At 39.0% G+C, this 12,359-nt stretch overlaps 2 protein-coding genes across 2 annotated transcripts; both read left to right on the top strand.

Moving 5' to 3' along the window:
• Positions 1-2,131: 2,131 nt before the first annotated feature.
• On the top strand, positions 2,132-6,158 carry rack1 (receptor for activated C kinase 1). The gene is made up of 8 exons (XM_026192092.2): positions 2,132-2,460; positions 2,929-3,100; positions 4,193-4,340; positions 4,711-4,806; positions 4,984-5,094; positions 5,366-5,506; positions 5,726-5,836; positions 6,049-6,158. Exons 1-8 carry the CDS (start codon positions 2,352-2,354, stop codon positions 6,112-6,114), a joined length of 954 nt encoding a protein of 317 aa, XP_026047877.1. The 5' UTR covers positions 2,132-2,351; the 3' UTR covers positions 6,115-6,158.
• Positions 6,159-7,469: 1,311 nt separating this feature from the next.
• nme5 (NME/NM23 family member 5) lies at positions 7,470-10,624 on the top strand. Its single transcript, XM_026192057.2, has 6 exons — positions 7,470-7,516; positions 7,682-7,820; positions 8,895-9,100; positions 9,530-9,630; positions 9,738-9,856; positions 9,944-10,624. Exons 2-6 carry the CDS (start codon positions 7,695-7,697, stop codon positions 10,025-10,027), a joined length of 636 nt encoding a protein of 211 aa, XP_026047842.2. The 5' UTR covers positions 7,470-7,516; positions 7,682-7,694; the 3' UTR covers positions 10,028-10,624.
• Positions 10,625-12,359: the final 1,735 nt, after the last annotated feature.

Raw genomic sequence — 12,359 nt, 5'->3', positions numbered from 1 at the left:
ATGCAGAAGGACTTTGAGGATGTGAAAATCAGTAGGATTCATTGTTTTGGACCCATTGATATTTGCATTAGATTTTACCAAAAGCTAGAAAGTCTAAAAAATAAATGGGACAGAATAGAAATACTAAAAGGGAGTCTAAGATCTGTGCAAACATTTTTTACGTTGTCACAGGTCTTAGTCTTGTTTAAAGACTAAGACCTGTGGATTTACTTTTGAGGCATTACAAAAGTCATAGTCAACAGATATTGCAATTCATTGGCTAAAGAGCCAAGACAAAAAATGAGAGAGACACAACCAAAGATTTTCAGTTTGTTAACCAAATGAACCTTAAACAGTAATTAACTTTATGAGGTGGGATAGTTTTTGTTTGTGTTTCAGCAGTTATATGAGTGATCGAATGTTAGGTGTACGCAAGACAGAAGGCCATCACTGTCCATTTGCTTCCACTTATCCTTTTCAGGGTCGCAGGGGGCGCTGGATCCTATCCCAGCTGTCATAGGGCAAGAGGCGACCCTGGACAGGTCGCAGGACTAACACACAGAGACAGACAACCAGTCACATTCACACCTATGGGCAATTTAGATTGTTCAATTAACCTATCCCCACAAAGTGCATGTCTTTGGAAGGAAGCCGGAGTACCCAGGGAGAACCCACACAAACACAGGGAGAACATGCAAACTCCACACAGAAAGACCCCGGCCTGATGGTAGAATTGAACTCAGGACCTTCTTGCTGTGAGGCAACAGTGCTAACCACCGTGCCACCGTGCTGCCTATATTTATACATAAAGAAGTTGGCATTAACCACAACAGAAACACTGTCACCTAAACAAAACCGACCAAAACTTTAAGCATGGAAAGATGTGATATTGTTATTTCTATGTCAAATCATCTAAGACTACAATTATTTCATTTTTAAATATTTTCTGAGATGCTGTAATGGAGCAGAACCATTAGATCATTCGTTGTGATTACACCAATGTTTACATATGGTACACTTCACTGATTACTGAGCTCTTGCTGTCTACACTCTTTGACAGCAGGCACTTTGATATGAAATTTGAGTATCAAAGAAGTGTTTCTGAGGAGCTCTGTCTTTTGGTAAAATAAACAGTTTAAAAAAACGTCTTTGATTAGGTCTGTCATGAGCATCTGACATATACACAATCACTCGGGATTAAATACCCGCGCCTGTGACAAAGCATTTCGCCCCTAGAGGGTGCTATAATTAAAAGCAAAGCTTCGCACACGTCTGAACAATTATAAAAAAAACCCTCAACGGGTGTAAAAAAAAAAATTCTGAATGACAATATAAAGTGAAGAAGTGAAGAAGAAAAATACAGATTAGAATCCAGATCAAAATGAAATAATCCATAATTCAATCACTGAAGTGGAAGAATTCACACACTGTATGCAAAAAGAATGAATTCTGCTGCTCATAGTTTCATACCATGAAAAATATACAACACAGACCTGGCTAATACAAAAACTAAACTAAAAAGAGTTAATTGTTTAAAAAAAAAAAAAGGTTTGTTTTTATTTGAATACCTGTAGTGAATTGCCTAAACCTTGCATCTGGCATATGTCCTCCATACAACAAGAGACTAAAACTAAATCTATTAAAAACTAAACTAAACATTTGGAAGCAATAAACAAAACCTGAAACTAAACTGAATTAAAAACAATACGTCAATATGAAATAAAAATGAAAACTAATTAGGAAATACACAACTATATTAAGTATTGAAAGCATTTAGAGCCAGGCAACAATTCCTTTTCTTCTTCTTCTTCTTTGATGAGCAATAAAATAGGTTGTACGTAAATACAAGTATTAGACGTTACATGAATTAAGCTCAATTTCTATTTGGGTAGAGAGCATTAACAAAAATGACTATAACTGCGTTTTGTGTTTTATTTATTATTATTATTATTATTATTATTATTATTATTATTATTATTATTATTATGAAAAATGTACCTTGATACATTTTTATGATTGTTGTTTTACATGTTTGTTTGTTTGTTTTCGGGGCTTTTTGAGGACCATTTTTATCAAAACTTTTACTAAATATGACGCACATAGAGAGCATGAATTTAACATAATCTGTAGCACATACTAGAGGTAGTAATAGAGGTTTTGTTTTCGTTTCTTTTTACACACGTCGCTGTGTAATGGGCTGAAGTTCACATATCCCAGAATCCTCCGCGGGCCTCTCACCCCCTCTTAGTTTTTGCATCCGGGTCTGAACTTCCTTTTCCTCTGTGCCTAGATGCGATGAGGACCTAGGTTTTCCCGGACCTCTGAAAAATCCGAATCCATCCTTGCAAAAGGCACCACCGAACCTCGCCAAAATGACCGAGCAGATGACAGTGAGGGGGACCCTGAAGGGGCACAGTGGATGGGTCACCCAGATCGCCACTACGCCCCAGTACCCCGATATGATCCTGTCGGCGTCCCGAGGTGAGGCTTCCCCCGCCGGTTGCGCCAACATGGCTCAGATAGCATTATTAAGCTAGCTGCTGCCGCTGTAATGTGAGGCAGATACTTAAACTGGTGTGTAAGGAGCAGATAAAACATGAGTAACCACGTAATATTAGATAAAGAGGGCTCAAACTTTTACATAAAAAAGGTCCTAACTAGCTGGAAAGAAGCAGGTTAGCTAAGCTCGCTAGCGCTATCTGTCGTCATCTGTAACAGACCCGTTGATGTCCATACTTGTTAGGAGGGTTATAGCACGTTTAGTTACCTGAATAAATGTAATTATTTAGCAACAAAACCCTCCTAACCTTCGTAGACTGAGCCCGTGGATCCGAAGTTTAACAGGTGTGCATGTAGTGCTAGCAATCGATGCATGCTGATGCTTAAATTATTCGTTTCCTGAATGAATATTGGACGTTGAGACATGAAAACGTGTTGCTTTTTTTTCAGACAAGTCCATCATCATGTGGAAACTGACCCGTGATGAAACCAACTACGGTATCCCCCAGCGTTCCCTGAAGGGTCACTCTCACTTTGTGAGTGATGTTGTGATCTCCTCTGATGGACAGTTTGCCCTGTCCGGAGCCTGGGACGGGACCCTCCGCCTGTGGGATCTCACCACGTAAGTGCAGGGAGTCTTTACCCCTGGGCAGATGTTTAGAAGTACAGGTGAAAAGCCAAGTCTTCTAAATGACATTTGATTTTTTTATGAATCACTTGAGTTTGAAGAGGCCTAGTGCTAGTTTCTTAGATCTGTTATATGCCAAAAATAGTCTTACAAATGAAGTGTTTTCTTAGTTAGTTTCAGAATATCAAATTGTTCTCTATGCCATCAGTACATGAGATCTGATACCAACAAAGCCTAAGTTGTCTAGATCAGGTCACACTGACTTTTCAGCAGTCTGATCGACCTCACGCAGACAGAACCACCACAAAGGTAATGGGGTGAAGGTCTGTACTCAGACAGGCACAGGTTCTGTCAAACCCATCACCTACCCTCTACCCTTAGTATGAGCTCAGAAAATCACACATCCATCAGCTGCTGTTACTGTATTTGCACACTGGACTCACCAAATCAAGGGGAAATGGAAGTTTGAACATAATTTAGCTGATTTTTGTTACTGTGTGGGAGCAAAGTCAGAAAACGAGAGGGTTTTTTTTGCTTAACTGATTAAGGGCAAGTAGTATGGAAGAAACTGTAAGTGTAGCTGCATTCTTTGGTGATTTCACAGACTACTTGTGAACCCAAACCACATAGTTTGTCCTTTTCTTCACCTCTGGCCGTTGTGTTTTCCTTGATTTTTTTCATTTCTTTTATCACTGAAAACTCAGTTGAGCAGCAACATTGGTGTTTCTTGAATGGCCTCAAATAGCTGGCTTTTGGGTGTGTGCACCATTTCACTGCCTAAGATCTATGCTGAAAACAGTGATGGTAATAAATGTGCAGATGGTCCAGTTTTGCTGGATTGTGCATCCACAGCTTTAAAATCTTGAGTTGTATTTTTTATTTTTCAGTGTCAGTGTTCGCATTGTAAAACAAAGACACAAGAAAAACTGGTGTAGTAATTTTTTTTTCTGGCTCTTAAATTAATGTCTAGGCCTTGGACTCGTCAGTAGTATTTGGATGCAGTGGCAGCAGGCATGCATTGATTGGTTATGCTAAGGTGTGCAGTAATTTAGTTGATCTGAAATGCCTGCATATTTTTCTTCCTAGTGGTCTCACCACCCGCCGATTCGTTGGACACACAAAGGATGTTTTGAGCGTGGCTTTCTCTGCTGATAACCGCCAGATCGTGTCTGGCTCCCGGGACAAGACCATCAAGCTGTGGAACACTCTTGGAGTCTGCAAGTACACCATCCAGGTGAACTTCCATCTAATGCTCTCCTGCAGCTATCAGCCACTTCTTAATGCCTTAATATTATTTTGAACGAGACACTTAACAGTTAAAGATGCTAGCTTTAATGTAAAGCAACTAGATGGCACTTTATTGTTGACATCTACATTTTCCCCACATTGTTTGCCTGATTGTGATAAAATGATCTGGCAGATAATAAAACTTTGTTATATGGTTTGTCTGCTCGATGATTATTACAAATTTTGCATGTATTACCTGATCTCGTTGATGAGTACTATTGATGAGGGCACAAACCAAATAGCATCACGTGACGTTTTTAATACCAGCATAACTCATAATCTGGCTTTGAGAATTCACAAAGCTCTTTATTTTGCAGGATGAGGGCCACACTGAGTGGGTGTCTTGTGTTCGCTTCTCCCCCAACAGCAGCAACCCCATCATCGTCTCCTGTGGCTGGGACAAGATGGTTAAGGTATGTTACCTTTGTGGAAACTTTGTGTTGTGTGGTTTGCTCAGTGATTTAAAAACTTTTCGCATGGCTTAACTGAACTCAGTGATGAGAATTATTTATGAGAGCAAAGCTCAGATAGGCTGACACGATGGCGCTTATAACAGTGGAGGCCTAACATAGTGTGCCCCTTGCTCATAGGTGTGGAACCTGGCCAACTGCAAGCTGAAGACCAACCACATTGGTCACACTGGCTACCTGAACACAGTGACCGTGTCTCCTGATGGCTCCCTGTGTGCATCTGGTGGAAAGGTAAGGCAGAGTTTAACTGAATGTCTTTTTTTTTTTTTAAATCATTTTTACTCCACTTAATAGGAGTAAATTAAAGCCTGCAGGTTTCAACTATGATGTATTCTTTACATGCATCTGTTTTAATATTGATGACACCAGAGGCTGTTACTGAGTGATTCCTGCACCTTAAAGAGATCATCATTAGTGCTGAAGATTTTTAAAAGTGACTGTTTGCTTTAAATGTTACACAAAGATGTTTGAACTGAAGGATGTCTTCTGTCTTCCACATTAGGATGGCCAGGCCATGCTGTGGGACCTGAATGAAGGCAAGCACCTCTACACCCTGGACAGCGGTGATGTGATCAACGCCCTTTGCTTCAGCCCCAACCGTTACTGGCTCTGTGCTGCCACTGGACCCAGCATTAAGATCTGGGTAAGGCTTCACACTCTGGTCTGTGTGTTTAAAAATTAAAGTTGTAAAGGGCAGTGATGTAACCTAACATGCCAGCTGTATTCTATGATGAAAACCAGAGGCTGTTTCTGAGCTCTAACCTCGTTTGTTAGTTTAATAATAAATTTTGGTGCTCAACTTCAGTCACTGTTTTATACCTGTTAGTGATCACATCACCTCTTGGTTCTTCTTTTCATGTAGGATCTGGAGGGCAAGATCATTGTGGACGAGCTGAGACAGGAAGTGATCAGCACAAACAGCAAGGCCGAACCCCCACAGTGTACTTCCCTGGCATGGTCTGCTGATGGACAGGTAAGAAAAACATATATTAAGCATGTCTGTCAGAAGAGGTGCTTTTAGTGTTTTACCCCCAGTGATTATTCCCATTCACTTTTACCTCTGATGTCCACTGGTGACAGTCCTGCAAATATGAGGGGCACTAAAAACAGTTATCTGAATATGATCGGACTATAAAACGGCAGAAATTGATGAGCGTTGACTTTATGTTCTCGGTTTCTTTACAGACCCTGTTTGCTGGCTACACTGACAACCTGATCAGAGTGTGGCAGGTCACCATTGGAACTCGATAAGAAATCCTCGTTGAAGCAACTTTAAATAAAAGACTGTTTGGAAAGAATGTGTCCCGTCTTGCTCTGAACATTGTATAATATTGGTGGTTCTCATATAAGTTGGTTAATGTAAAATTTATTCATATAGCACATTTAAAACAACTGTTGATCAAAGGGCTGTACATTTAAGATGATCAAAGGAGATGAAATTGACAAAATTTAAGAAAAGAAGCATAAAATGAGAAACTTTGAGTAAGAAATAAAACAAAATGGAATTCATTCTGGTTTAAAAGCCAACGAATAAAAGTGGGTTTTTAAACTGGTTATGAAAGTGTCTAATGTTGGGGAGGTCCTGATGTGAAGAGGGAGTTTGTTGCACATTTCAGGAGCAATCACAGCAAAGGCCAATCTCCTCTGTGCTTTAATCTGGACATATGGACAGCTAGGAGCATTTGGTCCCCAGACCTCAATGATCTTGAAGGAATTTACCAGTTGAAAAGATCAAAAAGGTACAAGGGTGCTGACCTGTGCAATCCCTTGAAAAGTTAATAGTATTAAGTCTGATTTAAGAAGGAAAAATTAGATCTAGTATAATATTTAAGTGCAAGTTTGTGGATCTCAGATCTTGTACCTTTTACTCAATTGATATCTTTAGTTAATGGTTACTTTTCAGATCATGTTACAGATGCTCCCTGAATGATAAAAGCCTCTTATCTCTGTATCTGTTTTACGAATAAGATTTCAAATATATGAAGGGTCAGGTCTACTGTTCCTACTCCCTGAGTCAAGAGAGAGAAGCAGGTCACAGAGCAGCAATGCTACAGAGTATGAAGGTTTGATGTGATCTGTATACAAAGAGGCTCAACTTTAAATATGTGCAGTAAAAGTCCTCAAATAGTCAATTAAATGCCCTTTGAAAAGCATTAATGTCTACTTTAGTAATATTTAAGTGTTGCTTTAAAGTATTTTCACTGTCATCCTGGTAGTTAAACCAGGGTGGTAAGGTGCCCCCTTATACTGTGTACCCCAATGTGACAGTCCTCCATATTTAAATTACTTTGGTTTGCAAAATCTTCGAGTCACGAAAAAAGTCTGATTATCAGATCTGCTGCTGGAATAACACTGTTAATAGTTATTGCCACGCAAAAAGGGGGCATACAAGTACAGCTATCCACGAAAAGGTTTCTTCACTGAGCTATAACATAATCTCCCACATCATGTTTATTGTGATTCTTACTATACCCTGAGATATTTGGCAAGATTTTATGTAACTAAACAGATTTAAGAGAAGCTGATACTTTTTTGACGAAGGGGGACAAATATTTATTGAACCTTTGAATTCGCGAGTTTTTACATCGTAAGAATTGTCCTGCATGCGGTGCCGTACACGTGCATCCTAGCAACAGACATACACATCCAGAAGGTGGGTCAGTGGTTTAATTGAACGAGTAATCGCAGTTTCGCTTTAAAAAAAAAAACATTTTTATAATGAGGCTACTCAAACTCTTCATTGCCAGCTGTTATTAATATTAAGTAAATTAATATCATAAAGATAAACGTTACAAGCGTCTGTTTGATTTGATGTTAGCGAGCGAGAGGAGATGGATGAAAGTTCACCTCTTCGTATTTATGTGGAAAGAACACTGGCCATTATTAAACCAGATGCCATCGACAAAGCTGCGGAGATAGAGAATATTATCCTCAAGTCGGGCTTCACCATGCTGCAGGTATGTTAAAGTTTCTTACGTTGGTAAATTACAAGATGAGAACTGTGGGGTGCACTTTGTTGTGACAGGGACGAGGCTATCCAGCTGAGGATTTTTGAGGAAATAATTTATCTATTTTCTATTATAAGAAGTGTGATATCTTCGTTCATATAAATAGATTTTCTTCCTTTGCAGATATCAGTAGCGCAAAGGTTTTCCAATAAAGGGCATTAATATCCAATGCAATTCTATTTTATACAGCGTCAAATCTCAACAGCAGTAACCTCAAGGTGTTTTATTCTCTATGGTAAAGACCCTACAATCAAACGTCCTTCTTTGAGCAAGCATTTGGCAACAGTGGGAGGGAAAACTACCTTTTAACAGGAAGAAGCCTGTAGCAGAATCAGACTCAGGCAGGGGTAGACATCTGATGCAACTGGCTGGGGGTGATGGGACGAAGACAATAACTTAACAACAATAATAACAAACAATAGTTGATAATACAATCACTGGGCACTTTATTTCTAGTAAACCTGGATCCCCTTTTCCCTCAGAACCACCTGAATGTTTCATAGCATGGTTGTCGGAAACATTCCAGTTTGAGATGATTTTAGCTTTGTGACATGGCGCGTTGTCTTGCTGGAAGCAGCCATCAGAAGATGGGTATACTGTGTCATAAATCGATCGTACATCTGGTACCTGAAGTGTGCCATGAAAATGTACCCCACACTATTACACCACCACCACCATCCTGAACCATAGATACAAAGCAGGATGGATCCATGCTTTCGTGTTGTTTATGCCAAATTATGATGCTCAGTTTATACTTCAGAAGATCTATGACTATGCATACATGCCTAAATGCATTGAGCTGCTGTGACGTGATTGGCTGATTAAATATGACAGGACAAACTATTTTTGCACATGGTAAAAGCAATTGAAGTATGCATATGCAAATAGCAAATAGCCTCAGAATACCAGCCTACTGAAATTAAACTGATCTACTGTATCTGATGTGGTTAGAGATAAATCATGACTGTGTTCACCACCATATGTGCTTTCTCTGTCATATCCAATATTTAATCCCTGCATTAGAAGCGGAAGCTGCTGCTAAGTCCAGAGCAATGCAGTGATTTCTACGCAGAGGAGTATGGAAAGCATTACTTCCCCAGCTTGACGGCCTTCATGAGCTCTGGCCCCATCGTTGCCTTGATGCTAGCATGCGACAATGCTATCGCCCACTGGAAGTCCATCATAGGACCTGTCAACAGTGCCAAGGCCAGAGAAACCCATCCAGAGTGGTCAGTGTCATTGCTTGGGATAATGAAAAGTGGGGTGTAATTAGATTTTGAATAGAATAGAAGAAAATCAAAGACTGACATTATTACACAATATACAGTATACTGTGCAGCATGCTCACACTTTGGTGTAAAAGCACTTGAATATTTCTCTGCAAACCTGCCCCATCCTTGGACTCAGACAAATGAATAACAGTAATAATGTGTATTATTTACATGGCATTTTTTTAATATAAATTTGACTTGTATATAACTTACAGTGTTTGATTGTAATTCTGGATCTCAGCCTCAGAATTTTAGTTCACCGTGTCCTTTGACTGACCCATCATCAAGGCTTGGTATATTACTTTTATCAAAGGTATGGGTTAAAGGTCAGCTCTGTTAAAACTCATACGCAGATGTACAAATAAAGAATGCTGTACTTTTCTTCAGCCTTAGAGCAAAATATGGCACTTCTGAGCTACAAAATGCCCTTCATGGAAGCGATTCATTTCAAGCAGCTGTAAGGGAGATCAAATTCATGTTCCCAAACTGTAAGTAATTTGCACACCCACACATAATCTTCTATACATAGAGATCTTGTGCATATGCAAGTGTTTTGAATGCTTTTCATTCTTTGACCTGTGTGTTTTTTATGCAGCTATAATTGAACCCTTACCCTCAAGAGAAGAAAATGAAGAATACCTGAGCAGGTATATAAACCCAGTTCTGCTACGCGGGCTCACTGAGCTCTGCATGAACAAGCCACTCAACCCCATTGTAAGTATTAGAAGCTATACGTGTTCAGTCATTAGCCAGCTGTTTAGAGCTTTGTGAACATGGGGATTGTATGTTTGCTCCTGATAGATTTGGCTTGCAGACTGGCTCATCCAAAACAACCCAGACCAACCTCAAATATGTGAAGCAGTCGTTGTGGAAGAGGAGCAATGAGAGGCAAACAGTGGGGAAAAAGGAGCAACGAGCACAGAGTTTAATGTCTTTCTTTTTGACTGAGAAATGAATCTGTTCAACGCTATAATGAAATAAATCATATTTTCAGTCGTAAGCATCTGTTTGCTTTCTGGCATAAATCAGCAATAGACTGGTGATCTGACTAGGTTGTACTTCACCTCTTACCTAAGCCCCAGAATTTGGGTTAGAAAAATGGATGGATGGATGAAAGTTAAAAGTCTTCTTATCACTTAAATATAGACACAACTTCTTAACCTTTAACTAAATGCATCAAAAATGGCTGTGGCTCAGGAGGTAGAGTAGGTTATTTTCTCATTAAAGGCAAACAAAAATGTTTGGTTGAATTAAGCTTTCATAAAAGAAAGAAAGCACTTTCTTACTGCTTGTAGTAAGGTTTGAACTCTCAAAGCACTTTCTAAGCATTAAGAACAATTCAATGTAAAGTTGTGTTAGTTTGTCCATTTACCTTTGAGCCTCTGAAAATGGGGGACTGCGTGTACAATTGGCTGTCATTCCTGAAGGGTCATGCAACACTTTTGCCTAACTCCCTGAAATAAAGTTGCACTGTAATTTGAATCTTGTGTGTCTGTGTTTTTAAATCTATGGTGGCGATTACTTATGAACCTAACTTTATCACGCTGGGATGAAAGGTCTGGAAATATTCTCTGTAATTTAATCTTTGAATAATTTGATTTGGGCAGCTCCTTAAACTATTTTACAGCAGGTTTGGCACTAATTGAACATACAGTGTTGTGACAAAGTATATTTTTCAAACTTATGTCCCATATATCCTCTGATAATTGTTAACCTAGGTCTACTTCCCATTGAGTTGCAGTGGTTTTAGCCCTAGCTGGGAAAATACGTGTGTCTGGTGCTGCACTTTCAAAGTCACTCGTGTGTGATCTTATGTCATTTTTTACCTTGAGATATTTAAAGAAGTCTCATTGTGAGTGAACTTGACTTTGTTGGAAGGATATGAAAGTTACTTTTAGGTAAAAGTGGCCATGTTAAATATTTCTTTTATCCTCCGTACAAAACAGTGCACCATCTGACTTGGAAGGGGGAAAGAAAGTATTCAGTATTATTGGCAATAATACTATTGGTGACTGTTTAATGTCGAAGAGCCACTCCATCTCCAACCCAGCAGGTAACACTGCTGGTCGACAAGGCAGTAGACAGCAGAGTAAATATTTGGCAGCACCAAATAACAGGACAAACAATTTTATAGGGTCTGCAAATGACGCTGTTTAAAAAGAGTGCATTTTGAAGTAGTGAACATGGTTGCACTGAATCCATCCGATAACCTGGGTCGACTGTATGAACCCAGCTGAGATCAGAATGTTACTTGTTGACAAAACACTCAATAACTTTATTTGATTTTGATGATGATGAGATGAGATAACCTTTATTTGTCAGTTGCAGGTCTTTTGCTCACAACCGAGATGACAGACCTTGCCGACCGTACATACAATACAAACATCACATTGGGGAGACAGGTCAGGCTAGGTAGCGAAGAAAAAAACATCGAAATGTGCAACACAAAAGGATAATACAGGAATGCACAGGTATCAACACACCATAACACAATAAACACAGTCAAGCAATATTTGATTTTGAGTCAGTTCTGTTGCTGTTGCTCCACTCAGATTGATTCACTATTAGTGAAAATAATAACTTATTTGTGCATTTGGGTCTGCTTATTCAGTAAGAGGGTACTTCCAATACCATTTCCTACATTTATATGCTAAGATTGTTGGAAACGGATGATTGCAGTTACCCAGCTGTGAACATTTTGTTCTGCAGTGTGTGACTCTGTTTGTTCCTAACTCACCAGGTATACAGAAAGCTGCTTATACTGTAAACACAAGTGCTTATGACTAGCTCAGGATATATTTTTTTCTTAAATAAATGGACTGAAGCATTATAACCCAAGTGTATATCCTTTTATCACACACATATTTCTGGTAAAAGGATTTAGAAAAAGAATGACAGAAAATTATGAGTTCTGTCAACACACTTCAATGCTTTTGTATCTGATTATACATATACAATTGTGTGTATTACAACCTCAAGCCAATCAATTAGCTTTTACTGTGCACTGAAGACATTTGAGTGTGAAACCAAAAGATGAATTTGAGAAGAGAGATCAGTTTCTTTTTTTTTTATTGCCGTTACTGGCATCTAAATGTGTTTTTTTTAAAACATAGAATATATATAACTACATCAATTCTATGACCCATAGACTTCATCATATTTCTTATTTCTTCATTAGTTCATTAGTAGTCTCTTCATTAGTTATGTCTCTCCAGGG

This window comes from Astatotilapia calliptera, chromosome 2 (assembly GCF_964374335.1).
Source record: "Astatotilapia calliptera chromosome 2, fAstCal68.1, whole genome shotgun sequence".
Lineage (NCBI taxonomy): Eukaryota > Metazoa > Chordata > Actinopteri > Cichliformes > Cichlidae > Astatotilapia > Astatotilapia calliptera.
Note: the sequence above shows the minus strand (reverse complement) of the source record. Positions and strands in the feature narration are given on the sequence as shown.

Bases quoted from the DNA above. Each gene is read 5' to 3' on its own strand.
- rack1 (XM_026192092.2), top strand. From the start codon at position 2,352: ATGACCGAGCAGATGACAGTGAGGGGGACCCTGAAGGGGCACAGTGGA. The intron at 4,341-4,710 runs GTGAACTTCCAT...TTTATTTTGCAG, and splicing joins TCTGCAAGTACACCATCCAG to GATGAGGGCCACACTGAGTG. The intron at 4,807-4,983 runs GTATGTTACCTT...CCTTGCTCATAG, and splicing joins GCTGGGACAAGATGGTTAAG to GTGTGGAACCTGGCCAACTG.
- nme5 (XM_026192057.2), top strand. From the start codon at position 7,695: ATGGATGAAAGTTCACCTCTTCGTATTTATGTGGAAAGAACACTGGCC. The intron at 7,821-8,894 runs GTATGTTAAAGT...TCCCTGCATTAG, and splicing joins CGGGCTTCACCATGCTGCAG to AAGCGGAAGCTGCTGCTAAG. The intron at 9,631-9,737 runs GTAAGTAATTTG...TTTTTTATGCAG, and splicing joins CAAATTCATGTTCCCAAACT to CTATAATTGAACCCTTACCC.